Source organism: Dermochelys coriacea, chromosome 10 (genome assembly GCF_009764565.3).
Source record: "Dermochelys coriacea isolate rDerCor1 chromosome 10, rDerCor1.pri.v4, whole genome shotgun sequence".
Lineage (NCBI taxonomy): Eukaryota > Metazoa > Chordata > Testudines > Dermochelyidae > Dermochelys > Dermochelys coriacea.
Window position 1 is genome coordinate 13,314,371 of NC_050077.1, and position 21,564 is coordinate 13,335,934.

Below are 21,564 nucleotides of genomic sequence, written 5' to 3' on the forward strand. Positions count from 1 at the left end.
TATGTATCAGTGGAAGGAAAGTCTCTCATCAGAGGTGGGAGGGATAACTTATCCTGGAGTAGGTGAAAGGGAAAGAGTGGTTCAGTCCTAGCATGCTCACCCTTGGTGCAGAAGGCTGAGGCCCTCCTACTGAACGCTTGCCATCAATGGATGCCTCTCCTACAGACATACTTTACTTCAGCCCAAAGAATGGGGTTTGTGTAGGGACACTGGCTGAAATTCTCTGGCCTGTGTTATCCAGGTCAAACTAGATGATCATAACGGTCACATCTGTGAATCTGAAGATACGCGTGGACTGCAATCACAGGATATGGTTGTAGATTGTATAGACACAACCGCAGCTAGCTTTAAAGCTTGGATACTGGTAGCAAAGAAGCCAAGGCAGTGTGGGCTGTACAAGCTTGCCCAGGACCTGGAGTAATTACCTGGGCTGTTAATCTGCCTCAATTTAGTAGGACAAATCTCTTTCTCTGAGGTCTGAGATTTGTCTCCAAGCAACTTTCGGTGTCCTGTTTAAATGACTTCAATTCCGTAGATTATATGCAATAAATACATTTTGGGGTTAAAACTTTATTGGGTGGCCAAATAAAAATGAACGTATGCATTGAGAGCTGATATGATGATGGATATGCATAGATAGGTGTTAGCAGGCAAATGCAAGCACAGAACGATGCCCGAGCTAGACATGAATTAGAGCACGATTCATTAATACTATGACAGATAAAAAGAGCACTTTCTGGCAGAGGTGACAGCCATAGCCAAGAGTACAGAACAGAACAAACCTCAAAGCCCACCCCCTCCTCCTGCTGGTTTCCTGATCCCAGTTGTCCAGCTGACACAGGAACAATGTGTCAGACCTCACTCAAAACCGATTGCAAGGATGGGTTCCAAAAGTCAGACTAGTTATCTATTGTGTGGAGAACAAGAAGAAAGTTTTCTCTCATTTAGCCAGCCCAAGGAGGACAGAAATCCATAAATGTGTGCATGGCATTGGATTACTTGTCCATGTCATCAGCTCTTTATAGTCAGCTGCCAGTGTGGGTCTCAAGAGGCATCTCTTCTCTCTTTCATTTATACGATGAAGCAGACTTGTATTGTCAGAGACAGAACTACCTATGTCGGTTTCCAGTGTTTGCTCATTCCCTCTAAGGCCATTCTCAAATCACGTAAACAAGTCAAGTTTTCTCAGTTCTACAGCCTCCGCCGCTGACATCTGGAGCATATCTGGGAGGGTAACCTAGTAGAATTTCGGTAGAAGCTACAAATGGCTACAGAAACCTTGAAGAAATTTACTAGATCAGCAATTCTCAAACTGTGAGTTGGGACCCCAAGGTGGGTCGCGCAACCCTGTTTTAATGGGGTCACAAGGTCTGGCTTAGACTTTCCAGGGCTGGAGCCAAAGCTTGAGCCCCACTGCCGGGACTGAAGCCTGAGGACTTCAGCCATGGGTGACATGGCTTAGGTTACAGGTCCCCTGGCAGGGGTGAAGCCCTTGGGCTTCGGCTTTGTCCTCCAACCTGGGGTGGCAGGGCTCAGGCTTTGGCTTTGCCCCCACCCCTACCTGGGACAGCGGGGCTTGGCAAGGTTCATGCTTCATTACCCCTTCTGGGGTCATGTAGTAATTTTTGTTGTCAGAAGGGGGTCACGGTGCAATGAAGTTTGAGAACCCCTGCACTTGATCCTATTGGATGGCTCTAGCATGGGGCCCCTATAGCATGTCTGCCCATTACAGATTAATGGTGCACTAGTCTTCTTGAGAGAGATAGCTTTTACAGTCAGATTCCCATAATATTCTTATTCAGAACACAGCTCATTCCATAGGTGCAGGAGTGTGTACATTATAGAAGTTAGGGGTCTATTACAGGAGTGGGTGGGTAAGGTTCTGTGGCCTGCAAGGTGCAGAAAGTACAACTATATGATGACGATAGTCCTTTAAAGTCTATGAGAAGCAGAGTGTGAAACATATTAACCATTTCTCCAAGGCTCTGCCTTCTCTTTGCTGCGCTCAGCAGAAATGTCCTATGCACTCAAAGTCAATACAAAGGAATGATTCCCTAATACTGTCCTGCTTATTCACACAGAACAGCACAGGCTGACTGAGGCTGTGGTCTTAAAGTAAAAGTAGTCTGAGGAACCGCAAGGTCCAGGTCTGATTCTGTGACCCCTGGCGGGGGTTGGAAAGTAAACGTCCGCAGCAACCCTACAAAGAACAGAAACAGCTCCATCTTGGCCAGACTTTCTCCAATGCAATTCCGGCGCCCTGCAGTATCAAAAATGATAAGATTTAACTGTCAGAGAAATAGTTACAGAGGTGATGTATGTTATTGTTATAGTCATCAGGTGATCTATTAGGAGCAGTAATGGGACTCCTTGTGTACTATTGTACCCAATTGAACTGACAAATAGTTACAGCAAAATAATCTGTGTTATAGCCAGATGATTATGCCAGAAGCTCATGTTGCCACGGTATGCATGTTGATTCCTTTGTCAGACATGTTCATATAGAAAGGAGGTGATAGCCACACGGTAAATTGCCAGGCTATGTAATACATGAAATTATTGTGCACCCTTTTCTGTGGCAGGCTGTGGTCTCTAGTGGATAGGACATATAGAGATCTGAATTCAGCCACTGAATTGTTGTGTGACCTTCGGTATGGCACTTCCCCTCTCTGTGTGTTTGTTCCCCTCCCATGCTGTGTCTGTCTTGTCTGTTTAGATTGTGAGCTCTACAGGGCAGGGACTACCTCCCACTGTGTATTTGTACAGTACCCGGCACAGTGCTGAAATCTTGAGATGCAACTGTAGTCCACAGACATCATCCACAGACTTATCCTGATACCCCAGCCCCCTGAGCATTTTCAAACAACCCCTTTCTCTTAAAAATCAGCCTTCCCGAGAAATGTTCCCTTCCCCAAAGGTGGAATGGTTTGAAGACTTGTAGGTTATCACCCAGCCAGTCACACTTTGGTGACTGTCTTTTGTTCTTGGCTCCCGTAAGACTGTTTCTTTTTTAGTAAGATCCCCTGCCCCAAAATGACAGTATCTGAAAGATGACATCATGAAGAAATCAGGGGAAAGCAAGAACATGGCTTTTGACATCAAAAAATCACTGCTGATGATTTTTGCATCAAAAATGCAAATGCATGGCTGATGCAGTGCTGTAGCAGCAAATCCCAAGCTGGAGAGCAGGGTCCAAAATCACAGCTGGACTCCTGATCTGGACTCCACAGCCGACATTTAACAGAGACAGCTGTAAAGTATCAGATTGCAAGGCAGGATTTGAGAGATTCTGCAGGAAATCTCCCTCTACAATACTTCAGGATTCCTGCAGAGCTGGGATTTGTAAACCTCATAGTAAGGCTACTCTTTCCAGCTGTAGCCACTTGTAATGTGCTTTGCTGGATGACAGCACGTGCAGGCCAGGAAGCAGGCAGCTTTGGAAATTAACAGCATTTGGAAACATTTATTGCTGTGCCACAGCAGAGAGGCTGGTTAGAGGACACCTCTTCACTAAAGAGGGATTCGGATGGAATTTCACCTGATACCTTGCAATGTTCCTTGCCTGTCAAAACTTCATTTGAATACTTGGGATGGGCTGTTTGATTTATTCCACCTTAGCTGCATGTTTGCATATGTGTGTGTATGCATGCGTGTGTGCCTATGCAAATACACATTTAGAGGGGTGGAGTAAGTCAGTATTTTACACATCTGTCTAGCACAGGGGTGGGCAAACTATGGCCCAGGGGCTGCATCCGGCCCTTCGGACGTTTGAATCTGGTCCTCGAGCTCCCGCCAAGGAGTAGGGTCTGGGGCCTGCCCTGCTCCATGCTGGGGAGCAGTGTTGAGGGCTTGCCCTGCTCCACGCAGCTCCTGGAAGCAGCAGCATGTTCCTCCTCTGGCTCCTATGCGTAGGGGCAGCCAGGGGGCTCCACACACTGTTCCTGCCCCAAGCACCGCCCCAGCAGCTCCCATTGGCCAGGAGTGACGGCAGATGGGGCAGTCCTCGAGCTCCCGCCAAGGAGTAGGGTCTGGGGCCTGCCCTGCTCCATGCTGGGGAGCAGTGTTGAGGGCTTGCCCTGCTCCACGCAGCTCCTGGAAGCAGCAGCATGTTCCTCCTCTGGCTCCTACGCGTAGGGGCAGCCAGGGGGCTCCACACGCTGTTCCTGCCCCAAGCACCGCCCCAGCAGCTCCCATTGGCCAGGAGTGACGGCAAATGGGGCAGCGCGCAGAGACGCCTGGCGGCCTCCATGTGGGAGCCAGAGAGGGAACATGCTGCTGCTTCTAGGAGCTGCTTGAGGTAAGCACCGCCTGGAGGCTGCACCCCGATCCCCCCCTACACCCCAATCCCCTGCCCCAGCCCTGATCCCCCTCCCACCCTCCAAACCCCTTGTCCCAGCCCGGAGCACCCTCCTGCATCCCCAACCCCTCATGCCCAGCCCCACCCCAGAGCCCGCACCTCCAGCCGGAGCCCTCACCCGCTCCTACACCTCAACCCCCAATTTTGTGAGCATTCGTGGCCTGTCATACAATATTCATACCCAGATGTGGCCCTCGGCCAAAAAGTTTGCCCACCCCTGGTCTAGCATCTTTCAATTAAGCCCACCACCTCCTTGTGACCGAGTATTATTGACTGTATTTTGCAGATGAAGAAATTAAAATCCAGAAAGGATTCAGTGATATGTCAAGGCCACACAGTAAGTCAATGGTACAGCCTCCTGTATCTGGTTTAGGATATCATTCAAGTCCTGTTTATTTTGGCTGGCTTCTCCTTGGCACCTTCCTTGTTCTTTTGGAGCCGACACCCTTCCTTCCCTTTGCCTACCTTTGTATCAGTTGAGAACTGATACATTTTGTTAGAGGGAAGGCTTATGCTGAGATAAGTCACGTCTGTTGCAGCTTCATTGGCTTTGCTTGGTTGGGTATTAAGTTTGCTTGGTCCTTTTTGAAATACTGAAATAGATCTCTCCTGATCAATGCTCTGTTTCCTAGTACAAAGTTCCTGATCCTGCCAGAGTGTGAGAACCCTCTGCTCCTTTCAGGATAAGGCCCCTTAATTACCTGTGGAGAATGGCAGGAAAGCTTCTTTCTTTACAAACTTCCCATCAGCATCAAGAAAGTGGTTGGGGTTAAACTCATGTGGTGTCTCCCACTGTGTTTTATCCAGCAGCACCGAGGTGAGGGAAGGAATCACGGTTATTCCCTGGAATACAACATGAAGCACAAATTAAAAGAGGTGTTTGGTTCTACAAACCTCTATCCATCCAATAGCAAAATGAAACCTCTGATTGAACTGACACTCCAATCCTGAAGAATTCTCTTAGAGGTACATTGCTCTTTGGGGCAACAAGTATCCTTTTGTTCAGTGTTTGTACAGTGCCTAACACAATGGGGTCCTGGCCCTGGCTGGGGCTCCTCAGTGCTACCACATAGCAATTATAAATAACAACAACAACAACATTCAGAGTAGGACATGATGCTGCCAATGCCATACTCATATGGGCAAGGACATTGTAGCTGGGTGAGTACTGGTGGCTGAGGCAAGGAAGGGCTGCAGCATTTGGTTTTAAAAGATTATTGAATTCCACTGATCTACTCTGCCAGTCTCCACCCTGCTGTTAAAGCTTTGCTTCTTCCTGTGACCCAAACCTCAGTCTGATTGAAGTTAATGTGAATCTTGCTATTGGCTTCACTGAAACCTGGATTTTACCTGTTGGCTGTGCCAAATTCCAGCTTTAATTTTGGTTTCTACCAGGTGCACTTGCATAGATGATTTGAACCCTTTCATTCAGAGCACTGTACATGATACAGGCTGAGATTTTCATGGCCGTGTAGGGTGTTTAGAAGATGGCTAAATCCCCAGCATTGTCTTGGAAACTACAAACATGGGGCCAGATCCTGCATGACAGCCTTCCAAATTCCTCACTCTGCAAATAGCCCCACTGAGTCAAACAGAGCTCCTCTTGGAGTGAGGAATTACTCACATGAGGCTGGCAGAATCTGGCCCTTAGTGTCTAAGTATCCATTCGTTGCTGTTGGCAAAGGGTGGAACATAGTGGTATCCATTTAAAAAATGCGATACATACCTTGGGGAGGAAGTAGCCTCTGAAATGTGTGTCAACAGATGTGCACCGTGGAACGTGTGGCAGCAGGGTGATGAATCTCTGCACTTCATGTATCACCGCGTTTGTAAATGGCATGTTTTTCCGGTCTTCATATGTGGCCTGACTTCCTGATTGGACAACGATCCCAATCTCCTCTTGTACCTTTTCTAAAAGTAGAAGCAAACACAAATGTGTCCCATCGGAAGGCCTCTCTCCCCACTTTTGAATTTGCTTTGGCAAAAACAAACCACATTTTGCAAACCCTAAACCTGGCTTCTTCAGGCACCCCAAGTCTCTCTGGATTTCAGGCATGTGTGTTTTTTGTTTTGTTTTCTTTTGTTTTGTTTTGTTTTGTATGATTCCACTTACACAACTCTTCTCTGCGCTGCTCCCGTGAGGAAATCGAAAAATCCAGTTTTGGAAGACAGAAACCAGCCTTAATCAACTTAGACTGCAAACTCTTTAGGACAAGGACAATCTTTTTGTTCGGTGTTCATACAGTGCCTAGCACATTGGGGTCCTGATCCATGATTGGGGCTCCCCCATGCTGCCGCTATACAAATAATAACTAATAATAAAGAGAGGGGATGCAGCTTTTGTGGCGAAAGCAGCATTGGCATCTACACATCGGACACTTAACCTGACTTTCTTATTAAAATAAGGCACAGACAAAGAGTGAAACCAGAGAGTGGCTCACTTTGGATCTCTGGATATTTCATCATCAGTAGGATGGCCCATTGCAATGTTGTGGCAGTTGTCTCAGTTCCAGCCATGACCAGGTCGAGTACAGATGCTATTATGTTTTCATCATGAAATGGGCTGTCTTTCTTGTTTGTCTCCTTTAAACACACAAGTTTCAGTTAGTGTTGAAAGTGCTCTTGTTCACTCTGACTGAGGCAAAATTACAATTGAGTAAGCTTTGGGAAGCCCTACCTCGTCCATCGCATTTTCTGGCATTCTCCTAGGTTTGTGAGCCAAGGGGAAGCCAGCAAAGGATTTCAGAACCCAGGGCAGAGTTGGGTCTGAGCCACACAGTGCAGATTTGCATGGAGAGCTGAACTTCCCCAGAAACTAGAGGTGTTTTGATGCAAGCGATTGGTTCAGGGTTCATCTCTAATCTGAAGCAGGGCTGAGCTCTGCTTAGGACGGTATTCACAAATTCACCCCTGCAGTTCATTTTGCAGGGTTGGAAATACCTATTCCCTTCTGTGTGCAGCTGGAGATTCAAATTCAATCATTTCAAATCTCCAAGAGACACCTCCCACTCTCTACCTGCCCAGCTGGAATGTGTGCAAAGATTTTTTGTGAACATTCTCCCCTGCCAGACTGTTGGGGCATAGTGATCCTTGAACCCAGCTCAGTATGAGTGGCTAGGAGGTGCAGAGTGCATATCTGGCCCAGCTCTGTTTGAAAGAAGAAAAGCTTAGGGTCTAAATGTTTTTTGTTTTAATATTACACTGAGATCAATCTGTCTTAGAAATCATAGTGGCCAGATGCAAGGAATAAATGCAGGGCCAGGACATGTAGCTATAATATAACAACTAACTTCCTTTGAGTGTATTATTCCTTTTAGAACAATTAGATTAATGATTGGTTTCTTTATTAACACAAAGGGTCAGATTCATCCTTCATGAAACCCTATTGATTTTCCTGTAGGAACAAACAGTTGATCATAGATTATAAAGTGGGGTGGTGTTTTCACATCCGATTTTGGTGAAACATTCACTAGATAAATTATGGCAAAAGTAAGGGAACAGAGTTTGATTTCAGTTACATCTGGATAATGGCATTGACCTCAGGAAGGTTAAGTTGATGTGGCTGAGATCAGGATTTAGTTAAGTGTTTTTGTTGAAAATAGAGTAAATTGTAAATGGAGCATCTCAGTCACATACCTCATGTTGCTTGAACACTAATGCATCAATGTAGCTCAGTGAGTTTTCGTTGATATCTTGTCTGCTGATCTGGATGTAATTCCTTAAAATGATGCGCACATCTTCTATTTTTTTAAGTAAAATCTTGTGGGTTTTGAGAAATAATCCAAGGAATGGGTAGAAATTAAAAAACTAGTAAGGAAGAAAAATAGACGCATTAAACTCAAAGTGCCAAGATACAGAAAAAGCCATGCAAAAGGGTGCTGGGACGGCCTGTCATTAGAGGTCCATAACATTGTCCAAAAGTGGTTTGTAATGATAACCAGCACTCCTGATATCACTGGGACTCTACCTGCATGAAGCTAGCACATTTGAATGTAGGGCTGGGCCTTACACTTTCAGGCCCTGATTCAGCAAGGTTCTTAAGCACAGGCCTAACTGTCCCATTGGAGCAGATTTTATACTGCATTTGGGCTCTGCTAAAATGCAGGGATGAGGCCACAAGGGAGCCAGTTATGTCTCCCTGATTCTGAGGTGCCAGGTCTCAGCACAAGAGCAAAGCTAAAAGGAAGCAGCTCTAACTTACATCACAGGTGTAGGGTCCCTTGGGAACCTTATGCTAGATACAAATTGAGTGCACTGCTCCACCAAGCCCCTCCTGCCAAAATGTCCCTGACATGCTGACCCTGTAATCCCTATGTTTGGCTGGGGCAGGAGTTGGCTATGCCAGCTGAGAGTTCCCTTGCACAAAGGAAATTCTCCTCTGGCCACATTAAGTCCATTTTGTGCCACAAAATCTAGTCCTTTGATTTCAGTGCGGCTAGGTACATGATTAAGTATTTTGCTGACTCCTATGAAGCATGTTTAACACAGACATAGCCTCTGAACACGAACTATGATTACAAAATACAAAGGAGGTAGGCAAGGGCTGCCCTGTCATGCACGGTGAAATGACATATAAGAACAAATAGAATAAATTAAAAAGATAAAGTCTGTGACAAAGTTCTTCCTCTGCCTTGGTGGGTTCTGCACTTTCTGGCGGATTTGCTCACCTCAGAGGTTTACAACAGTCCTCAGTTTGGCTCCTTTTGTTAGTGGCACAAACCTGCCGTTTACTCGGCTAATCTCATCACTGGCCAGCATGGGGAAAAGGAGAGCAATCCCCGCAGTCTCTGCTGGCCCACCTAATGGGTCAGGGGACAGGCCAGGGATTTTCCCCTCTGGTGGGACGCACAGTCCAGATCAACTCCTCTTATATCAAATAGGGAGTTGGGGGGATGGGAGGAACCCGGGCCCGCTCTCTACTCCGGGTTCCAGCCCAGGGCTCTGTGGATTTCAGCTGTCTATAGTGTCTTTGTAACAGCTGCATGATAGCTACAACTCCCTGGGCTACTTCCCCATGGCCTCCTCCCAACACCTTCTTTGTCCTCCCCACCAGACCTTCCTCCTGATGTCTGATAATGCTTGTACTCCTCCAGCAATACGCCTTCTCACTCTCAGCTTCTTGCACACCTCTTGCTCCTAGCTCCTCGCATGCACCTCACTAACTGAAGTGAGGTCCTTTTTAAAACCAGGTGCCCTGATTACCCTGGCTGTCCTAATTGATTCTGGTAGTTTCTTAATTGGCTCCAGATGTCCTAATTAGCCTGCCTTAATTAGTTCCAGCAACTTCCTGATTGTTCTGGAACAGCCTATTATCTTACTCGTGGGAAAGGGATCTGCTTAATCTGGGGCTAATATATCTACCTTCTATCCCATGGCAATGAATTCCACAGTTTAACTTGCCATTGTGTGGAAAAAGTACTTCCCCTTGTTTGTACTAAACCTGATGCCTATAAAAAAAAAACACTCTCTTGTAGCCATCTGGCCTGACACTGTCACAAGTCTCAAATCTTGGGGGCGGAAACCAACATTCAGTACAGGGCTAAAATTCTTATGGCATAATTTTCATCTCAAATCCACGCCAGACAGCAATTCTCAGTGGGACTATTTTATGTATCATAGAGGCTATGAGCAGCCTGGCCACAAAGATGTTGCTCTTGTCTGTGCTGAAGAGAATAAGAACAAGAACTAGTAGGTTGTAACTCCAGGCACCAGTTATTCATATATCGCTACCTGAAAATAGCATGTTAGTAAACTGTTTCATGAGCATCATATCTTCCATTCTGCACTATTACGTATCACCTCAGCTGGTGCAAATAGATACTGTGATACCAGTTCATACTAAGACACAACTGTTACCTTAGTTTCCTTGTGTGATACATGCCATGAACTGGCTGGAATAAACCCTGCCTGTGACCATCCTCACATGAACTATAGAGGGAACTGGCTGGTGAAATGTGATTTTTTTCCCCGCAGTTGAATTAATGATCCAAATGCAAATTACAACACTCAGGAACACTGTGGATTTGTGACATTGTCTAGGGACCTATAGACCAACCAGTGGATTTCCTCCACCCAGACAAGTTTTTCTTGTTATAGATGCAATGTAGATAACCTTTGTTTAGTAAGTATAATTCAGTACAGGTCACTAATAGATGTGGAAAATAGTCACGACACAAAATGTTCTTGGAGTTTCAATCTTATGGGCATGTTACAAAATCCATGAATACAGCTGACACTATATCTCATGCTCACTGGTAATCTCAGCCTTGAGGCCAAGAGGGCGCAGAGCCTGAATTCCATTTTTGGGGGCTAGAAGGGTTTCCTCCCATGTCATGGTTGAAGCACATTGGCTGGAGAGTTGGGGAAGCTTGCAGTGCTGCTTCCTGTCCTTTCTCAGAGTGAATCCAACTCTGCACAACAGGGTTATTCCTAACTCACAGTCCCTTTGTTCAGTCTGTTAGACCAATGATTTGTAAATGGTGGTAGGCGGGTTGCAATTACATTGTATACAGCTAGGTTTCAAATACGGTCTGAGGATCAGACTCCATTTTAATAATACTGATTATAATTATGAAGGCAGCACCCCGAATACTATTGAATTTTAGATGGGATGTGCTAGTTCTTACAGCCTGAGATCTTCTGCGCTGGATCATGGAGCCTGTATGACTCAAAATACACTGAAAGAGTTACTTACATGCAAGAATGGAGATCCAAGAAGAACCATAACTTCATCTATGAGTCTTAACAGAGTGATAAAGGTTGGGTCTTTGTAGTCAAACCGGTCCCCAAACAGCATAAGAAAGGTGATGTTGGTTGGAGCAGCATTAAATGACTTGAGGCTAAATGGTTCACCTATAATAAGAACAAACAAAAGCATAAACATTACTGTCATGCTGCAGCCTCACCGCTGACTTGTGTTTACAATGGTGCTTTAAAAGTCTGTGCAATGCGATATTTAACCTTAATATTCCCCAGCTCACCTCCGAAAGATTTGATCATCTCAATAAGTAAATGAAGCTCTTCAAGAATTCTTTCCTCTATCAGCTTTTTCCCCATTCCAAGGTTGCGCATGCTTGACACAGTGAATCTTCGTGTCGTTCTCCACAGCTCTCCATTAGAAAAGAATACACCTGAGGTATATGTGAGGTATATGTGATTGCTGAGAACGTAGAATTCACGGGGATCCTACTCTACTTAAAAGAATATGAGAATATCTTCACTGTTTCTCTCCCTCCATTTCTCCTTGCTGTCCCTTTATCCCATTTGACGTTCATTTCTATGTCATCCTCCTAGCTCCGTCCACCAATCCTAGCCATCTTTTACTTCATGGAAATAGTTTTCCTCCCGGTTCAGTCTTTGCCATCACACTCATGTGGGAGGCAGCCAAGCATTTAGAGCACTTTGTTTTTTAATACATTTTCTGTGTGACTTTAATGCTGATGTAATGGGCCAGATTAACAGCCCTGAAGACTTAAATCCTCTGTTGATCCATTCAACAAGTGCTGCACGAGTTGCAGAGGCAAAATCTTCCGACTGTGCCCCAGATCTGACATGACCTCTAGTGGTCAAGGGATAACAGAGTCTCCAAGCCCTCAATCAATCCTTGGCATCTCTGCTGAAGCTACCAACAAGACTGTTATTTAGTACTGGTGTTGGTGTTTGCTTGTATGACGTGGACGGTATCCCACCAAACTCATTTCACCCAGATCACTAAAAGTCAGCCTCTCGTAATAGCTGCTGATCACTGCTGATCTGGATTAGAATTGACTTAGGAGCTAAATGTGAAAGCTTTTCTACTGCCCCCCATTATATCAATGTTACAGATATACTGACTCTGACCAATTCTTTTCCTCCTTCCATTGATTTGTCAGTTTGTAGCACTGAGATCAGCTCTCAGAGTGTGACTGGGGGGCTCTATCACACATTGTACTCAAGGAGCACTGTGTGATAGTTGATGCTGGAGCTTCTAGTTAAACTTTGAGCTAGAGAGTGGAAGAAATAAGAGGAGGATCCAGTTAAAATGTTTTCTAAGCCATTCATGGATATGGGGATGGAGGAACTGCCTTGGGGAAATGATGGAGCTGTTTGAGGGAAGGGATCACAGATTTGGCCCATAACCCTTATCTGAACCTGTAATATATTGTTCTACAAAGGGTGATTTTTGAAGACAGGACTTTCTGGAATGAATACATTCCAAATGGCAGCACTGACTGGCAAGAGAGGCAAAATACCTGACTGCCAAATTCAGTATGGTTCATCTCTCATGAACTGATACCTCAGGTAAAATGCATTCATGGCAGTGAGGCACCTAACTCACATTGGCTGCCTATGGGAATTAGTCACATAGTTGCCACTGTGCCTTTAAAATTCTGCCCTCATCTTTTAAAATTCAGGATGTTAACTGGTCACAAAGTTGTTTGCCAAAGTAATTGCCACTAATGACAACAGCTGCAAACCATTCTAAATAAACTGGAAAAGCAGAATTTTGGGGTCAGTTAGGCTAAAATACAGACTTGGGGCAGGACTTCCAAAAGTGCTCAGGCAATGGTGACAGTAGGAGAAGAGTTAGGTCAAGGCTGAGCCCTTTTGAAACTCTCACATCTCCAATGGCTAGTACCGTTTCCTTGCTGGATTTGTTCAAATATTGGGATGGGTGGTCGGTCTACAAATTCATCCGTAAAGTTCACGAGCGCCTCCTTCACAGCTTCATATCCAATCAGTACCACAGCTTTCTGGGACCCAAAGTGGAGGGTGAACACTGGCCCATATTTTTCTGCTAGCTGAAAGAGAGGAAGAGGATTTTAGTGTCACCAGTGGAGAGAGCGCATTCAGAAACCCCTCATTTCCTCTTAATACCCAAGGCGTATGCTGGTGTATTTGTTTAAAGCACTAATCTGACAAGCATATGCATGAGACCCGTTGGTCTAGTAGGAGCTCAGTCCTGTTCTGTGTGGGGAAAACCACACATACTTCAGCCCAATCTCTAACTCTGTGGCATTCAGACCAGAAAATCTGGCCCCATGTATTTTAAACAAACTCATACTTTTACATACACTTGAATGTTAAAAATGAGATATTCATAAATCCCCAGTGTTTACGCACTTTGTTTACTCTTTGCATTTCTCTTAATTTAGTCAGTGAAAATCTAGGAAGTCATTGATGTCTGTTCTTAATTTAGAATCAATGTTGGGTAGTTAGAAAGGGGAAAAAAGTATAGCCATTAAAAGGATAGTCTGGTATAGACTGGTATAATCTATAGGCTATAGACTGGTATAGACTATTAGTGGGGTGTTTGAGCTCAGTGCCACAAGAGAATATTCTCAGGTCTACAGGAAGCTAATAGTCTGGTTTTGTTCTTAAGAAGAAGGAGAATAAAAAACAAACAGACCCCTGAAGAATGGGGATCAGTTAATAAACAAAATGGAGGAATAGGAGAAAGACAGATACAAACAGATCTGTTGTTACAAAATGTATAACAATTCTTAAAGCAATTGTGACTCACTTAAAGGTATTGCTAGAGCTGTGAAAAGAACAGAAATTCCATTTCGTGCAGGATTTCAAGTTTTTTCAATTTCTTTTTGTTCTGATTTGGAATGAAAACTGAAAATTGCAAAATTCTCCATGAAAGAAAATATTTTAAAAAAAATGTTTTGGCTCCATCAAAATGTTTCATTTTGATTTTTTGACTTTATATTCTACTATATTGTATTCTATTCTATTGTACGTTATAAAATTTAAGAAAATTCATACTAAAAGTTGTTTTGAAAGGAAACATCTAAATGTTTTGTTCCAAAAATGTCGACATTTTGACACATCTGAACTTTTTTTTTTTTTTTTTTTGCTAACTACTCTAAATTATCTGTTCAATCTTGTTTTCAGCTGTGACACTCTTGCTACTTTTTCCGGACCTGAAGAAGAGCACTTGTAGCTCCAAAGCTTGTCTCTGTCACCATGATAAGTTGGTTCAACAAAAGATACTACCTCACCTCCACCTTGTCTAATTTTGTAAGTATGTCTGCAGAGCTGGCTGTGCTGGGGGGCGGATTCCTGTTCATGTTTGGTAAAGAATCATGTTTGCTAATGACTCCCATAGACATTCTGCCTGTAGCATAACACCCTGGGGAGAGAATCCTAGTTTCATGGGGATGGCATGTGTGTACATGCTGCTAGCCGCTATGTATCTTGCATGTTTAGGGGAGCAGAATGGGATCCCTGCAAAGAAACTTCATTTTTCAAGCATTGCAAAGTTTCACACCATTCCATATGTTAAGGGATAAAGTAGGATCTAAGCACATGGGGTGAATTCTCACTCCAACTCCCAATGATACAATGGTGGAAGGCTTTTAACACACCACAATTTGCACATAAAGTCACTGTGCCAGTGCTTCAAGCCAGCACAGAGAGGGGTTGGAGACACAGAGATGTGTGGCCACTACACAAATTCAATGCCTTGTAACCTAAACATAGATGGCAGAGGGCAGCCTCATCCACAGCCCATTAGTTGAATTTGGGCCCTGGGAGGAGAACTTCTGACCCTGCAAACCCCCCTGCATGAGGTCAATGCGCTCAGGATATAGCCCATGTTTGTAACCAATAGGTACTATGCACTGGATGGAACCCTGCAATGATAGCTGTTTTACTATTTGTATCATCCTAGTGTCAAGGAGACCTAGTCATGCACCAGGATCCCAAATATTTGTTGCACTGTTTATTAAACTCTGGCAGAAACAGATCCAAGGCAGAGCTGGATGGGCAGGAAGGAAACATGCTCAGACAGCCAGGGTGAAGTTTTGCAAAACTTTTCTCTTGGGATAAGGAAAAGCAAAGCTCCTGGATTGACCCTAGCCTGACAGGCTCCTTTTCAGCATCCTCTTACAGATAAGAACTCTTTATCTGCTTAGACAATGATAAGTGGTTTTAATTACAAGTTAACAGAAGAATTCACAGGGTATTTATTCCAGCTACTTGACAAAATTAATCCATCCTGTTGTTCTGCCACTCCATCCATTTCAATGGAAATTTGCCTTCTTAGGAATGGAGTAACAACTGCATAAGAATATCTGGATTTGACCCTTTCTTATGTGGCTGTTGGACTCTTTATAGTGAAATCCTCTTATTTCTTCCTGGGGATTTTCTTTTTCCTGTTAATTATTTGCTAATAGTCTAAAAGCCCTTTGGGTATGAGTTGTCAAAGTTCATATTTAAAATCCCACATGCACTATATACTTCATGTACCTTATCAAGTTTACATGAAAAATCCACATTACTCAGGGGCCCTTTTTTAGTGGTTGATCAGAAATGACATTGCCGCCACATAGACAGGAGCTAGAAGAAGCTTGAGACAACATTACTGTGCAATTTTTACAGCTCTGAAATTTAATTCAGATTAATAAACAACAACAAAGTCTTCTCACTGGTTTAGCTGAGGCAGACTTAAAATGCATGAGGCGGTTTTTTTCCCCCTACCTTCAATAGTGATTTATCTTGTCTTCTAATATCCAGCAAATGAAGGTTACCAATGATCGGAAGAGGAGGTGGACCAGGAGGCAGTTTAAAAGGTGAGTTTTTAGAGCCAGTTGAAAAATAAAATGCACCTAATAAAAGCAGTGCACCTAGCAGACAAATTAATGCAGGATCAGAAATAAATGGCATTAAAAAAGCCATTGTTTTCTCGTTGTAATCTGGTTTTTGGGCTAGAAGCAATAACAAAGAAACGCAGTGGCGCTGTTCAGAGTGTAGCCGCGGGTTTTATTTTTGTTCTTTGCGATTGCCACACGTATTCTGTTCTTATTAGGGTTTGCAAGATACCTAAATACATACTGTAAACTCCACCCTCCTTAAACACCTTGGAGAATGTGGTCTAAGCAGTTTGCAATGTCTGTCCAGCAATAAACAGGGTTTCGGGTTACAAGCCTGTGCATATTTGTGCAGGAATATAAGTGTCTGATGATAGAGCTTTGCAATTCCTGTAGTGCCTTCACCTGAGGATCTCAAAGCACTTTATGAGCAGTGACATGAGTACCATTATGCCTATTTTGCAGGTGGAGAAATAGAAGCACAGGATAGTGAAGTAACTTGCCCAAGATCACACAGTAAGTCAGTTGCAGAGATAGGAATAGAACCCCGGGGGTCTGTCTACCCTAGGGCAATGGCCTGTTGAATTGTCAACAGTGGGTCAGCCTCCTCTGGCTTGAGAATGGTTTAGCTTCTAGTGGAGGTGGGATCAAAATGCCCTAGTGTAGACAGACCATTTTCGATGCCTGTTGAAAGGGGGAAGCATAAGGATTTGTCATTGACAAGTACTGTCAGCAACAGCCTGTTTTCCTCATGCGGAGTCGAACCCTAGCACTTCTGATGCCCAGATCTGTGCCATAACCACGAGACTCTTCAAGAAGTAGTCATGGGAGCTGAGAGTCACAGTGGTTGATTATGGCCTTTGGAATAGACAGTGGCTGGCACTTGGCTATAAGGCTTCAGGCCCAATGTGTGCAAACGGTTACCATGCCAACCTCAGTAAAGGTGTGTAGTGGTGGGTGCATCTCCTCCTGTTTGTTCTGTCTTAGATAGAAACTGTGGGCCCAATTCTGCTCTGTCTTGCACATTCTACAGTCATTTTAGCCTGTACAAAGTGAGTGTAAAACACTACAAGGCCTGAACAGCTAGATCAGGGAAATATGCTAAAATCTGCAATCTTACCAATACTTATTCTGCTGATTTTAATGAAATATGGAGAACTATGATATTATTGGTCAAATTTTCTAATAGACCTTCATCAGTGTTGCACTTGAACCTGACTGAGCCTGCAAAACTCATCTTTGTGCATGTAGATGAGAATTTTCAGGAATAATTGTGCAACTGTTTGGACAAAGCAGGTAGTTGTGCACCCAACTTCCTGCTTTGCATGCACAAATACTTGTTTGCACACACAAATTCACATGTTTGAGTACAAATGGATGTACCAGCACATTTTGCAAGTGTATTAGTGCATGGTAGTTGAAAATTTGGTTGTAAATCAATAGCCTTAATTACAATGTAATCTTACCCTTCAGCAGTTGCATTCATGCCACATCCCAGAATAATTGCTGTCAGTATGGAGCTTAACAAGGAGCCAGTGGAAGTGATGTGCAGAAGGGCTGTGTGAAAATAGTAAACTAAAAGCAGCAGTCTTTAACTGAGATCTTCCCAAGAATGACAGCAAGATGAGACACAGAATAGTTAATCCTTGACATTACTGAAGCAATTGCTTCATTAGTTTGGCATCATTTGCCCTACGTGAAAATGCTTTCCATTTGCACCAGCATTCTGAAATGATGGCCGAAAATACAACAATTCTACATGAATCTCCAACATCTGAATTGAGTTTATTGTTACACTATATTCCTAGTATGGTTGGAAGAGGAACTCTGATTACCAGCCAACCCAACTTCGGACCTGGCAATTATGCATGAACATGTCTGGGGCTTTTTACATTCATTTTCAAGAAGTGCCCTGCAGCTTCCCCTACATTCATGTTACACAAGTGCTCTACAGATGTACATACGGAAATAGTTAGAGACAGTACTGGTAGATGGGGGCTCAAAAATATGAAGCATTGTTCCTGGGTGTTGTAGAACCAGTGAAATTCATTGTGCTTTTTAGCCTTTTCAAAAATGCAGTCAAACTCAATTTTTGGTTACATGATACATGGAGGTCTGGAAGCAATTTTTATAAAACTGCCTACAGTAGTCATTCGCTCACGGAAAGCCTTGGTTCCAAAAATGTGTTACAAGACTATGTGTTACAATGCTTCTGCAGGCATGTAAAGAGGTGCAAAAACCTTTGTTGTCATAATGCACATAATGCAGACATCCTGATGGCATCCTGATGTGGGATATAGTGGACCTGCCAAATTTGCTGTTGTCGCTTTGGAGTATGTTTCCATGACCATGAGGGACATGTTTAGAGAGGAAGAGATGCAGTGTGAGAGAGAAGGCTTGTATGCTCTTCAACAGCTGCATACACTGCCATCCACAGCAACTACCAAGGAAGCATGTTGTTCCCTTCAGAAAGGAACAGTCAATATACTCCCAACACATCAACCCATGATGACCTGTGCTGTCTTGCAGGATTTTTCCTGGTTTGCCATACCCCCAGCCTAAGGAGCTATGTGCTGCTACCTACCACCTTGGCATTTTGCGCTAACTTTGTTAAATGTTTAAATAATAAAAAGGGATTTTTCAGAAATAGTTTTAAATGGCTGTAGAAAAGATCTTTTGGAAACAGGCCCTTAGGTGTGATGCTTTGATATGACAAGGTTACATGGGGTTTTTATGGTGACAAGAAATTCCTGTCTAGATAATGCATCAGCTACGTGTTTCCCTGACATGCCACTTGCTACGTGCTCCCCTGCTTGAGCACACACAGAGATCAACCCTTGAAAAGCAAACGCTCTAGCCTTCTAGTTGAAATCTAAATTTCCAGGTCTTGCTGCACCCACTGCCCCAATCCAGATTCCCAAACTATTTGGCAGCCGTTGCATGACTCCAGATTCCCAAGCAGCATGACACCCACTGTACAACTCGAGGTACCAGACAACATGACTGCTGTGCATATCAAGGTCCCCAGATTAATCCCACAGCCATTGTTCCAGCCCAACTTCCCCAAAAGCAACTTTCCAAACCTGTGCACATGGTGGACTGGGCTAGTTCTGGGTATGGCAGGTTTCAGTGTCCATCTGACTTCAGACCATTGTCCAGTTCTGTTGTCTGTGATATCACACGACACAAATTTTTCAAAGGAAATATTTTAGAGGCTCATTGGACCGTCTGCTAACACGATAACTGCCTGGGGTAGCTAGTGTCTCCTTTGTGCAAGAGTGTCCAGTGATCATTTGCATTCTCCGCTGGGTACTCAATATACAGATACCATTTATATTTCTTAAGGCCTTTGAGCCTGGTTCTCCTCTTTCTTACACTGGCAGTAAAGGCAAATCAGACCAGTTGATATGTGCACATCAGGAGCATGCCTCTTCACCATCCATATTTGGGAGGGACAGTCATAAGAACATAAGAATGGCCCTACTGTGTCAGACCAAAGATCCAGCTAGCCCAGTATCCTGTCTTCTGACAGTGGCCAGTGCCAGGTGCCCCAGAGGGAATGAACAGAACAGGGAATCATCAAGTGATCCATCCCCTGACGCTCTTTCCCAGCTTCTGGCAAACAGAGGCTAGGGACACCATTCCTGCCCATCCTGGCTAATAGCCATTGATGGACCGATCCTCCATGAATTTATCTAATTCTTTTTTTGAACCCTCTTATGGTCTTGGCCTTCACAACATCCTCTGGCCAGGAGTTCAACAGATTGACTGTGCATTATGTGAAGAAATACTTCCTTTTATTTGTTTTAAACCTGCTGCCTATTAATTTCATTTGGTGACCCCTAGTTCTTGTGTTATGAGAAGTAGTAAACAACATTTCCTTATCTACTTTCTCTACACCAGTCATGATTTTATAGACCTGTTTATAGACATGTTTTTATTAACAAAATATAAACCATTTTCCATTCTGTACCTGAAATAAACTCTCCTAGTCCAATGTATATGAAGGGGATTTAAAGGTGTGTCCCTATTTAGCTCCCTAGCCATTCCTATTTATATCGTGCAGATTGCAGCAGGTATGGCATAATGTGTGCACAAGCCTGAATCATTAAACAAAGATGTGTACATTGTAGATGGGCCTCAACATGTGTTTTTCAATCAGCAGTTAGGATATCAGCATTCTACATACTGAGGACCTCATTCCGCTTTCACTTACATCAGCGTAAATCAGGAATAGCTCCATTAATGTCACACTAAATTAAAGCAAATGTGAGGGAGAACAGAATCTATAAAGTTTTTTGCCTTTCTCTGCAGCATGGGGCCTGGATCACTTGCCAGTTTAAACTAGTGTAAATAGTGGATTTGCTGTAACTTGAAGTCTTTAAACCATGATTTGAGGAGTTCAGTAATTCGGCCAGAGGTGAGGGGTCTATTTCAGGAGTGGGAGAGGTTCTGTGGCCTGCAATATGCAGGAGGTCAGACTAGATGATCATGATGGTCCCTTCTGGCTTTAAAGTCTGTGAGTCTATGAGACACCTACTACCTCATGACTTCCTCATTAACTTTCTTTGTTATGAGTGCCTTCTCTGTAACTACATACAGAGCATTAGGAACATAGACTCAGCCAGACCAGTGGTCAATCTAGCCCAGTAACCTGTGTCTGACAGTGGCCAGTATCAGGTTTTCAGAGGAAGGTGCAAGAAACTACACCAGACAATCATGGGTTAATCTGCCCAGAGGAAATTTTTCTGCCTGATCACCATTAGCTGGAGATTGGCTTATGACCTAACGCAGGGGTGGGCAAACTATGGCCCGCGGGCTGGATCCGACCCATCAGGGCTTTGGATCCGGTCCGTGGGATTGCCCCCCATGGTGCCGCAGGCCCCACGCCTCTCTCAGAAGCGGCCGGCGTCACGTCCCGGGGCCCTTGGGGTGGGGGGGCAAGAGGGCTCAGTGCATTGCCCTCGCCTCCAGGCACCGCCTCCCCCCCCGCAGCTCCCATTGGCCGGGAACAGGGAACTGTGGCCAATGGGAGCTTCGGGGGAGGTACCTGGAGGCATGGCAAGGACAGTACTCAGAGCCCAGGGGCCATGCAGGGACGTGGTGCTGGACGCTTCCCAGAGCTGCATGACGTGGGGCCAGGGCAGGCATGAAGGGAGCCTGCTGCCACCCCGGAGCTGTTTTAGGTAAGCGGTACCAGGCCGGAGCCCAAACCCCTCCAGCACCCTGCCCCCAACTCCCTGTCCTAAGCCCTCTGCCTGCACCTCACCCCCAATGCCCTGCCCTGAGCCCCCTGCCTGCACCCCACCCCCCAACTCCCTGCCCTAAGCCCCCTGTTGCACCGTGCACCCCTCCTGCACCCCAACTCCCTGCCCTGAGCCCCCTGTCGCACCCTGAACCCCTCCTGCACCCCAAACCCCTGTCCTGAGCTCTCTCCCGCAGTGTGCACCCCTCCTGCACCCCGACCCCCTTCATACACCCTATACCCCTCCTCTGCCCCAATCCCTTACCCTGAGCTCGTTCCTGCACCACAACCCTCTGCCCTGGCCCTGCATACAATTTCCCCACCCAGATGTGTCCATCAGCCCAAAAAGTTTGCCCACCCCTGAACTAAAGCATGAAGGTTTCCAT

General features: G+C 44.7%; 1 protein-coding gene across 1 annotated transcript; it reads right to left on the reverse strand.

Moving 5' to 3' along the window:
• Window positions 1–1,968: 1,968 nt before the first annotated feature.
• On the reverse strand, window positions 1,969–16,021 carry LOC119862375 (cytochrome P450 2W1). Its single transcript, XM_038419022.2, has 9 exons — window positions 15,824–16,021; window positions 12,975–13,137; window positions 11,338–11,487; window positions 11,052–11,209; window positions 7,994–8,164; window positions 6,799–6,940; window positions 6,084–6,268; window positions 5,059–5,200; window positions 1,969–2,260 (listed from the first exon to the last, which is right to left on the reverse strand). Exons 1-9 carry the CDS (start codon window positions 16,019–16,021, stop codon window positions 2,070–2,072), a joined length of 1,500 nt encoding a protein of 499 aa, XP_038274950.1. The 3' UTR covers window positions 1,969–2,069.
• Window positions 16,022–21,564: the final 5,543 nt, after the last annotated feature.